The 11,330-nt window shown below is 52.3% G+C and overlaps 2 protein-coding genes across 2 annotated transcripts; both read left to right on the forward strand.

The window, feature by feature from the left end:
* Positions 1-422: 422 nt before the first annotated feature.
* Positions 423-4,919, forward strand: EMWEY_00022310 (hypothetical protein, conserved; the record flags this gene model as incomplete). Its single annotated transcript, XM_013477893.1, has 8 exons — positions 423-674; positions 866-1,162; positions 1,391-1,511; positions 1,853-2,177; positions 2,443-2,501; positions 2,753-3,425; positions 3,590-3,878; positions 4,338-4,919. The coding sequence occupies 8 exons, from the start codon at positions 423-425 to the stop codon at positions 4,917-4,919; spliced, it is 2,598 nt and encodes an 865-aa protein (XP_013333347.1).
* A 2,388-nt stretch (positions 4,920-7,307) lies between these two features.
* On the forward strand, positions 7,308-11,093 carry EMWEY_00022320 (EGF-like domain-containing protein, putative; the record flags this gene model as incomplete). Its single annotated transcript, XM_013477894.1, has 6 exons — positions 7,308-7,521; positions 7,789-8,670; positions 8,814-10,322; positions 10,503-10,566; positions 10,670-10,821; positions 11,035-11,093. 6 exons carry the CDS (start codon positions 7,308-7,310, stop codon positions 11,091-11,093), a joined length of 2,880 nt encoding a protein of 959 aa, XP_013333348.1.
* Between the last annotated feature and the right edge of the window lie 237 nt (positions 11,094-11,330).

Consider the following 11,330-nt stretch of genomic DNA (forward strand, 5'->3'; position numbering starts at 1 on the left):
ACCACCAACCACCCTCACTCACCAGCTACGTGTCTCGACGTTGTTACTCCTGTTATCCATTTGAGCACATGATTATTATTTTTAATTGAATTTTTGGTAGCGGTGGCGGGGTATCACTGCAGACCTTGTCGAAACCTCGGTGTCCTCCTCCTGCTGCACTGCCAAGACCAAATTTTGGGTAACCGGGGAACCCCCTCCTGGGGATTCTGGTTCCTCCCACTTTCATGCACTTGATTGTTTATTAGATCTTGCTGCATGTTTCCAGCTGTATGTACCGCCACAGATGCCGATCTGACATTGGGGGACGGCCGCTCAGGGCCCTGAGGGAGGTGCGCTAGGTCGACTGCAACTCAAGTCTCAGGGTTCAGATGAGTTCTCCACCTGTTGAAAACACTGGAGGAACGTGTGAAGGGGCCTTCCCTATGGAGGCGGAGGCGCGGGGGGGAACGTGGGACCTGTCTACGCACGCCTCGACACACGACTCGACCCTATGGGAAGAAGAAGGCATTTCCTTCCCGCTCTCTCAGCCAGAGCCTACACGTCGGCATATTCCGTCCTCCTCCGCCTCGATTCAGCGCCGCCGGCGGTCGGCAGCCTGCTGTTCGGCTCCCTACATCGCAACTGGTAATCAGTGTGGGCTACGCCGTTCTCGGTGTGATGAGGTGGGCACAGCGGTAAGCCTTTTCGAATGCTCAATTTGCATAACCCTTCTCTAGCTCTGGGCAGCCTTCGGTCCAGCTGTGAACAGCATGGAGTGGTAATGAAGTGCTGCTGGACTGTTGTGGCCCTTTAGACTACCGGAGGTGTTCGAGGTGCTTGCATGACAGCAACGTTTGCAGTGATTGGTTTTTTGTCTGCGTATCAGTCCCGGCGGAGGCAGTCTCCTCTTCACGAAGTTGCATCTTGCTGGTCAGTGCAGTCGTGGGCAAGTGCTGCGTGCAAAGATGAATGCCCCTCAAAAGAGGAAGCGGAGCAGGCGGCGCGTGACCTGACGGAGGCCGCCATTGCTTCTGCCAGCGCCTTTGCTGCTGATGCACGCGCTGTCGATCCGGCGTCCTACGTAGGCAAGCCTACGGCCTTCCTCTACAGGGGCCACACAGCCCAAATCGCCACATCCACCGCCGGCATGTACGGCGAAATGATTGAGAGCTTCATCAAACAGGTGACGTCCCACTTTTCGGGGGAGCATAGGAGCACGCATATATGCTTCTGCTGCTTCTAGGAGAGTAACGGCAGCTGCAACAAGTGGGCGCGTTATGGGGCACGCGTTCCGCGCTGTTTGTCAGTTCCCATGCCTGCAAAAGCAACGCCATGCGTTTGCTGCAGCAGCTGCTGAAGTCCTGATCTTTGTTTTGAGACATCTTTGGGGGTGTATGCGTGTGTCGTTTAGGTGGTGGCTTATGCCAAGCAGTACGGTGCCGACCGGTTCAGTGTCTTCTGTGATCTTGGCAGCGGACGGGGGGCCCCTAGCGCGATAGCTGCTTACGAACACGACTGGCTTGCTTGTCTGGGTACGCATTTGGTCTTCGGCCACATATGTGGTTGGTGGCTTTGCATTTACTTGTTTCTGCAACTGCGCTGGCGGCCTCGGACTCAGTGCCTTGCTGCAGTTGGTTGGCTTCATCAAACCTGCTGTTGGCCTGAAGCTAGCATTTCCATTGTGGCGTTGCATATCTTTCCTGCATACCCATAGCTGAGCGACTTTGTTTTGTATTATTTAGGAGACTCTGTTGTTGCGCCACATCATGCGTTTTCGCTGGCTGTTGCCGCGATCCTCTGGGCTGTCCGGGCGGCAGTATTCTGAATGGGCACATGATGCATCCCGCTATTTTTCCTTGTGTGGTTTTCGCAGGGATAGAAAAATGCCCACAAGCGTTTGGGTTATCGCTGGAGACGCATCGGTGCCTGCTTCTGCGGGAAGCGTCAGCGCGTCTGCGGAATCGGGACCTTGATCCAGGAGTCATGGCCTCGGTAGCGATGAGTGTTGGGGTGCAGGAGACAGATGCTGAGACAGAGGCGAAGACTGGGCTGGACAGAGACATTCAGGAATTGTTTCAAGCCAGACCTATGCGTGCTGTGGCCTTTGCCCACGATGACCTATCGGCATTCCTTGACCTAGAAGGCGTTACGCACGCCTACTCCTTCGACGCTGCCATGGAGGGGCCTTTGATCAACTTGTAAATTAAATCTCATCCCTTCTCTTTTCTGTTGTTTACCGCAACCCACGGAGTAGCGCTGCATCGCTCACTCCTGCTCCTTTTTAGCGACACCTCGTTGACTGTACACGTTGCTTCTCCCTTTATTTTGGGGGCACACTTACTGCTTTTCCCTATGGTGGCCCCTACCATGGTTGTACGCGAATATATGCATTTGTTTCTCTCTGCCGATTATTTGTGCGCTGCTGGTGCTGCTTCTTCTGTCGCTGTCGTTGCTGTTCCGCAGTATTACCCACATGTTCATGCAAACAGATACTTGGTGGTTTTACCTCTCCTTTAGGAACGGTTAGTCAGCGTGAAGTGATGAAACTACGTGCTCCAGAGTTGAAGGTGCCGACGCAAGAGGTCTTCAAACAGCATCGATATTCATACTGCAGCCATACTCACGCTTGCTTCCCTCTCTAGTTCTTCAGCAGCCGTTGAGGGCCTCAGTTAAGCGAGTACAAAGACAGGCATTCTGGGGCTGCCGGCTCCTGCATATATCACCTTCCTTGCATGCATAGATGGGCTTGTCCCTGTTCCCGGTGTGTTCACAGACTTGATTTCTCGATTTGATTTGAAAGGAGCGGAGATAAAGCACCAAATCAGCAGCAACATGTGGGTTTCCTCTGAGGGGCGAACTGCATACGTGTACGTAAAGAAAGACTGGAGGGAACGACAACAGCGGCACCGGAGATGGCTGCGAGACCAGATCCTGGCTCCGCAGATGCAGCAGCAGGAGAAGCAGCAGCAGCTGCTGCGGCATGTGCGCATGCAACAGCAGCTTGTTCTGCTCCAGCTGCAACGTCAAGACGCACAGGTTTCCGTAGATCCGGCAAAAGCTGCTGTCGCTGCCGCGGACCTTGCGCAGAGGACTCCCCGAAGCAGCAGACGAAATTCAGTTGGGACTCCAGGCCGCCGCAGCTCCAGCAGGAAGCGCTACAGTGCTGCGGCAGATTCCCTGCAGCAGCAGCACCAGCAGCAACAGAACATGGTGCTATTTCACCTAGCAGCGCGACGGCAGCAGCTGCAGGTCCTAGAACGCCTTGGGCCTGAACAATCGACCTGTAGGAGGATTTGGGAGGGGCAGCAGCAATCTCACCTGCAGAGGGGACCGCAAAAGGAACCGCACTCGCAGCAACATGCGGATAATGGGGCTGTGGATGAAGACGGGGCGCTTCTGGAGCAGATACGTGCATTCCGCACCACCCATTTGCAGCTTTCCAAGTGGTACGAGGCTACTAAGAGTAGATAATCAGTGATGCTCAGGACGAAAAAGTGTCTGTGAGGCGACACGACTGCTCTGCTGCAACGCCTGTGCTGGGGTGGTCACTGGTGAAGTCAGTTGCCAATTTATGCTATATGGTTTGTTGGTATCGTTGTCTACGCTGCAGGCATCAACCTCTGACTGTGCGCAGTCTGCTACTGGCTGCTTTGTTGCCATTTGAGGGGCAGAACCAGTGGCTGCAGCTGCAGCAGCAGCTATTGCAGCCTGCATCTGGTGTATTGACAAGGGCGCAACGGCTGCAACTGTTGGGCTACGACGAAGCCGAACGGAAAGAGGAGGAACTGTCAAGAGACAAATGGCTGGAGCAGCTGGCGGCAGTGCCCAGCCCTGAAGACGCAAACGCTCTAAGAATAGACATTTACACGAGACTCAAAGAACAGCGGAAACAAGATCGGGTGCGTCAAGCCACGTGCCGAATGCAGGCTTACTTGAGTTCACAATCATCCACATTAGAAACCACATCCCTTGAGTTGTGCACGAATTTGAAACTATGCCAGGATGAGGTTTGCTCAGTGCGCTTCATTCTTCTCAACGTTCGCACAAACAGCAACGACAGTGGCAAAGAGGCACGATGAAGTGTGCTGCTTCATGTCGTTTTACACGTAGTTATGGGCGTAAAAATGCACAAACAGTCTGTGGCTATTATTTATTAGTTTGTGCAACACCGCATGACTCTTGTTAAGCACAGTGTGCTGCGACCTTTTGCTGGCTTTTACGCCCGCGATTTGTATTGTACGAAGTGTGTGGAGGCGGGTGCGGCCGCTTGCAGCTCGTTCTCGTAAGCTGGTTTCCCAATGGCATGGGAAGTTAGCTTTGAGCGTTTGCGACTTTGATTCATCTGCATGTGTTTACAGTCCCTCTTCACCTTCTTGCCCCCCGAAAAAGATGCCAGTGCAGCTTTCAGCGGGGATGGGGCGCTTCCAGACGGGGCCTCTCTTCGCCTGGGATTCCGTCACAGCTTGAAAGAGTTGCAAGAAAGGCAATCGCCGTTGCGCTCCCCGCGATGCCGCGGCTCCCGAACGCCCACAGTCTCTAGGGAGCAGTCTCCTGTCCGTCGGTCTCGCGTGTGGGACGACGTTGCAGAGTCAGGAGATGTTTTGCCTCACCCGAACAGGTTGCCTAGGCGTACCAGCCGCACTCCACCCCGGCAATCCGCCAGGCGACGACCCAGCAGTCAGTCTTTTTCGCCTGTAGCTTCCCGCAGGCGCGCTTCAGGTTTCGCTGCTGCGGCTGCTGCTCTGAGTGCTGCTGATGCAGCAGCAGCAGCAACGCCGACCCGCCCTAAAGGGGCAGCGTTGGCAGCTGTCGGTACACCGAATAGTTGGCGGGCAGTTCAACGGGTAGAGAAAGAGTTCGAAGGTCTCGTCTTCGGGGGACCAGAAGACGCCTTCAGCAGCGGCTCGTCCCGCTTGACGATGTCACAAGATATGTCCTAAACACTGAACGGCTGTCAATGCCATAAAGCATTGACGCTGCTTATCAAACACTGTACAGGCCAGTCCTTACCACAGGAAAGCCGCAGCTCGACCGCAACCGAAACCGTCGGAGCCCTCAATCGCCCAACGCCTCATTTGAACACCGGGGGGGACGGTAATCTGAGTCACACTTCTGTTTCGCCTTCTATATTCTAATTTCCAATTGCGTCTTGTTTAACATTTAGAGTTACGGATGTGTTAATAGTAGTGCGGATTTGGCGTGGGAGCAGCCCCCAGTGAGTGTTCCCAAATACGCGAGCAACTGCCAATTAGCACTGTTGTCAAAGCCAGACACCCATTTAATTCTGGCAAATAGCCTGTACACGACTAGGGAGACAGGGGAGACCACATCCACGGTTATTATATCGGTTATTACAGCCGTATTGAACACCCGCTGAGTAAGTGGATGCTGTTCCCCTCCCCACCTGGGCGCGTTTGCTGGGAGGCGGCCAGGGAGAAGGGCACTCTGTACCAAATAGGTGGCCTACACAGCTCTGTACAAGACAGTTGCTGCGTAAGTGCCTGTGCTACCTGCCTTGGCACTCATGTCACAGCTGCAGAGGATTGAGTTCATGGGATTCAATGGCAACACCTGAGCTAAACAGGTGCATGTTTTGCACCCTGCACTAAACAGAACCAGCTTCCCTAATATATGCATTGTAGTGGGTAACACAGCCACAGTTTTCGTTGAGTGCCATGAAAGTACGAAGCTCGTTCTGATCCCCGTACGAATGCCTCTTGGCAATTCGACAAGGCGCCACAGCGGGTTCTTCCGCCCCTTCTGTGTCCCTTTCGCGAAACTCGTGTTCTGCTTGCTGCATCTCCTCGACTTTGTCCATAATGGATTCTGCATCAGGCTGCACCCCTATCCTCTGTGGGGCCTCCACATAGTCAGCAGCCTCCTGCTTTGCGGATCTGCACTCACGCTTCAGCGTCGTTCCCCATCTCGGGGCATGAAGTTCTGGTGCCACTCCGCACAGAACCCCTGAATACTCCTATGCATAACTTACGTCGGGTCTCTCCACCCTCTTACTCTCTACAGACAGAATCCCCGCCGTTGCCTTCTCCACTCTACATTCCGCTAGCTCACTGTTTGTCTCAGGCCGCCTCGGCTACCATCCTGGTCGGCATATACTATCCTCGTGATTAACTTGTACCGTGGCCCTTCGGTTGTCCCGCTGCTGATTCGCATTAACCATTCCACTATAGGGGTCACTGGGTTGGAACGGAACAGCCCCTATATGCAGTGCGCAGCCGTCCTAAGCTGTGCGTACGTTTCATCTAATAGCGTCAGGCTTCCTAACTACATCTTCTAACTACTCAAATTCCCATAAGTCAATCCTTAAAGTTACTAATCATGTTTGAGTCTCTACTATAAAAAGGGAAGTTCAGAGAGTAATGGAAGTCCGTTCTGAATTGCCCCTGTTATGGCTGGGTGTCAGCGCCCAACCTATAGGATCAGGGGGGGATATCAACCGTGGCGACACAGTCAGGAGCCTGACCTATAATTGCTATCCACGAAAGTCGTATTTATAGATCTAATACTCCTATATAGTCATAATTCTATGTTCTACCCAATTAGATCTCTAAAGGAGCCTACCTGGTACCCAAGTAGTGACTAGGCTACACTGCCGATAGGGGCCGCCAGCGGGGGTAATCCTTCTAATTTATGGCTTCACCTGCGGTACTCGATTCTTAGAACATTTAGCAGCACTAATCCCTTCCTTAGCTGCTAATGTCATAATCCTTCTCTTTATGGTCAATGAGCTACTAGAGATGACACCAGAGCCGCTTGGTAGTGCCTGTGCACTACAGTCCCTGTGCGCAACCGTCACTGAGGCGACCAGCTCGGTCTTCATCGGTCCTCCTAACTAGACCTGCGCATCCTCCCCAGTAAAAAAATTCACTTGTTGAGGGAACCCACCATATATTTTTTCCGTATCCTCCTCCTTCGCGTCACTCGCTCTCTCTGGGAGCCTTTTTTAACTCCTTTCCTTGAGCTCGGCCCGTATGGCCTTGGCGCTCGCACACAGGTTCCTGCTCGCTACTCCCACAGTGTCTGGTTTCACGAAAGAGCTTTAGATTTCTCTAAAACTCTTATTAGCTCTGGATGCTATGTTAGCTGGTTTCTAACCCTCCAGCTCTACCTGAGTTGCACTTGCCGAATGGTGATGACCAGCCGAACAACATCGACTTGAGCTGTTTCCGCAGTCAAAAGTCAGAGCATTGAGTGCATAGGGCAAGTCAGAGCCGGCAGTGCAGGGGGCCTGGTCTTTTACATATATATCCATGTGGAGTTGGTTCTAGCTCAAGATTTACTCCCGCAGAATGCATCAATTTCCCGGTAAAATGCGCCAATTCCTTGGTCTCTGGGCCCTTGTGGCTCAACTTTTCCTCATTTCCACACTCATTTCCATCTTATCAATAGGCAATGCAGTTGCTGCTGGCAACTATATGGACCGCTTTAACATTCCGGCAAACCACATCCAACTGGAATGGGCCAAGTCCGGCTCGGGCCTGCAAGCCTACGAATACAAAGGGAAGACGTACAAGTGGCTCCCGCGTAAGACGATGCAGAATGAACTGGTTCCTCTCTATATGCAAAATTCAGAATCAGTTTCATTTTTAGCTGGAATGGGGAAGGCCATCACATTTGCGCCTGGCGAAGGAAATACTTGGGTAATGGTTGATGGATATTATGTTCATTGAACTTAGTCGAGGTCCACACAGTGAATCGATTTTTGTGTACCCTTTCAACGTATAATTCTTGCAGTTGTTTTGTATTATGGGAGTAGTGGCTGCGGAGTTTATATGACTGTTTTTTGTGCAGGTAACCAGACAGCGGGAGTCAAAGTGGGTTATGCAGCAATGTGGGATCGGTCCAGTAAGGGCTACTGCACACGAAACGATGCAGAGATAGACACTCAGCGTTATTTAGGCCAGCGGCTTATGGCTGTGGGGGCATGTCCTAATTATGGGAAGTACATTGCATTTGTCGATAGGGCGGGAAGTCCAGCAGATGATATAGATAGGTTCACCAACGAAATTCATGGAAACACGATGCCGTTCTCGACGCAGGGCTGCTCCTCTTCCGCCTCACCCGGAGCATCTGAAGTACCCATGGACAAGTCAGGATGGAGTATGTATTCTGGGTATTTGGTCAAATGCCCATTTAACCAGGCTGTCTATCAGAATGATATGCTGCAAGACGCCGAGTATGACCCCGAAGTCTGCAACTTTGTCACTTTAGACAATCCCCTGGTCTTCCTTGATACCTCATTGCCAGGAGCATCTCTAGCCAACAAAGCTTATGCCTTCCACGGGAAAGGAGGGCACCAAGGATATGACTTCGTTGGGAGCGGTGTCGGCTGTCCCCCCTACTCCCCTCCTCTGAAGACGCACTCTATGAAAACTCCCAGCCTCGCTAGCGACCCGTTCCTGTGTTCCCAATTGTCACGTTGCACCAGCATGTGCTGGCCCTGGGACACGAACAGGCCCTGCTACCGCAGCTTACCTGCCTCTTTCAACCACTCCACTTCAGAGTGTCTTATCCTTGGATACCACACGCAAACGTATATGGGAAGCAATTGTGCAGTCAAGACAGCAACGGATTCAAATGCGAAGTACTGTGTGAAAGCCCACAAGACTGTTGCTTCGTCGAACTACACATACGTCACGGCGTTCACCAGACCCGATTACGAAACAGCTTGCCGTAAGCCTTTAGCCCAGTGCTCCACTCGTATTAGGGTTTGCTTGGGGAACACGTGGAGTTGTGGCTTGGCTATGCAGAAGAGTCAGTTGCACCTCAGCGTTTCCACTATATATATGTCTGTTTTTACTGTATTCGCGTCGCAGCTCCGAGAGAACCTTTGAAGAACGTCATGTTTGGGACCATTTCAAACGGAGTGTGCACTCAGCTGAAAGCGACCTCTTCTTCCACAGGAGCAGCAGGACAGTGCGGAGAGGCAGTTTTCGAGGCAAGCAGCGATGACAGCCCGTCCGGGGTGGGAGGTACTGGTAGCTCATCGATATTTTGGTCTACATGGTTGCCTGACGGCTCTAGCAACAGTCAGACGGGCACCTGCAACCTGTATTCCACAGTACCGAATTGCATATTTACAGTAGACGGGGCGATTTCTTTCACTGCGCTGAGTGCCGCTGATCCCAGTCTTGCAAAGGAACCCCCTTCTGAAGCCATCCTTCCAGGGCCGTGCTCCTCTAACCCTTGCCAAAATGGTGGCACATGTGAACTTCCCAGTGGGACGTGCAAGTGTCCTGCTTGCTTCACAGGGGCCAACTGTGAGACTCCAGTGTCAGGATGTTGCAGTTCGGACGCGGACTGCAACGGTCACGGATCGTGCGAAAGCAACAAGTGCAAATGCAACGCAGGATTCAGTGGTGCAATGTGTGAAACTGGAGCTTGTGACAATGTGACCTGTATGAATGGTGGCACCTGTCAGATGCCCAGCGGGGCCTGCAGCTGCGCTGACGGATATATGGGCTCGCGATGCGAAACCAGCGTTTGTGACACAGTCGTTTGCGAAAACGGCGGGGAGTGCGAGATGCCATCAGGAAAGTGCAAATGCCCCGCCTGCTTTTCGGGAGATCGCTGCCAGACCGAAAACCCCCGGTGCTGTGAAGCAGACAATGATTGCAATGCCCCTCAAGGCACGTGTGTATACAACAGCTGCCAGTGCGCCCCTTCGGTTACGGGAGACAAATGCGATAATAGCGGGTGCGCTGGAGTCACTTGTTTGAACGGTGGCGTCTGCAACGACTTGACGGGGCACTGCAAGTGCCCCAAGTGTTACAGCGGGCTCAACTGCGAGACCTTTGAAAGCAACTGCTGCGAATCTGACAACGATTGCAATTCGCCCAATGGTGTTTGCAACAGTTCTAACGTATGCGAATGTGCTCCGGAGTTTCCAGCTCCCAATTGCAAGGACTTGTGCTCAGACGTGCATTGCAGCAACGATGGAAAATGTGACCCGAAAACTGGACAGTGCGAATGCCCACCTGGTTGGGGAGGGATCGAGTGCACTGTACAAAAGCCTTGCGGAGAAGGTGGAAAGATATGCTCGGGGAACACCACATGTGATGCTGCAACCTCCACCTGCGTATGCAAGCCAGGTTATACAGGCGAGGACTGCACAGAAATGTCTCCGGAGTGCAGTGAGCTCTGCAAAGTGGGGGGGAAAATCATAAGGGACAGTGAAGGAGAGTGCACCATTGATTGCTACTCAACGTGTTGCAAATACTTGGTGGGAACATGCGGAGAACAGTCGGATGATAACAAAGAACAGTGTGTTAAAGACGCACTTGGCGCAACAGAGGAGGAGGCATGTTGCCTTGCACGCGTCGAGGGTAAGCCTCCTGTTTTAGGAAGGAAAGTTCGTGGTAGTGTTCCCTCGCTTTGATTGTTTCTAGAGAGGTACAAACAGTGTCCGGAACAGCATCTTCACTGAAACTATCTTAAGTCGAATCGATTCGCTTTGCGTATGCATGTTTCAGAGGGCGGTAATGCAGTTCTTTACGCTGCTATAGGGATCATTATAGCAGTTCTACTGCTTGGAGGCGCTGGAGGGATGTACTATAAGAATAGTCATGGGTAAGTGAGCATGAAACGTCGTGTTGTAAGTGGGCATTGAGAATTCGTTGGTGGCAGGAGGGACTTGTCCCGTAGGTTATTCTTGTTTTCGTGTCTCTGATAGGCCACCTCCTTCGACTTCCCCACCGGAAAACCCAATAGATGAGACAGTGGGGGGAACAGACCGACCAGCTAGGGCCGAGTCAGCCATCTCAGTCGACTTCGAGGACTATGCAAGTACCCCCGATGATGCGACAGGTGACATTCACGCGGAAGGTGAGGGCCGTTAGGCTCGTGTGTTCACGTGTAGATTGTCTCGCAGATTGGCTTCGAGTTTTGTGGTGCGAAACGCAAATCAGTGTAGAGGGTCGTGTTTGGTGAAAGTTTTTTTTGGCACAATTTCGCTTAAGCTCGTTCCCAGCTAAGCCTTATGGTTGCCTGTTCATATTGCATGGGTATGTGTATATGCTGTTCTTCCTCCGTATACAGGTGAAACCGCGCAAGAAGCAGAATGGGATGGTATGCCTCATGCCACGCTCGCAGCTTAACGTATCACACGCATTGCCATAGGCTATGAAACACTTTGGAAATGGCAGTTGGTTCACTAGCTACCAACAGTTACGTAAGAAATGAAAATGAGGTGGTTGTCATCTTGAAGAGTCCTTCTCCTGCGGCATGTGTGTAACAGATGAATAAATATTAAAGCGCATGAGTTGGATAGTGGCAGACCCACTAAATATAGAACGAGACCTACAGACTGCTGCATCTAGGCAAAGCAAACTTGG

Source organism: Eimeria maxima, genomic scaffold (genome assembly GCF_000499605.1).
Source record: "Eimeria maxima Weybridge genomic scaffold, Emw_scaff217, whole genome shotgun sequence".
In the NCBI taxonomy this organism is placed as follows: Eukaryota; Apicomplexa; class Conoidasida; order Eucoccidiorida; family Eimeriidae; genus Eimeria; species Eimeria maxima.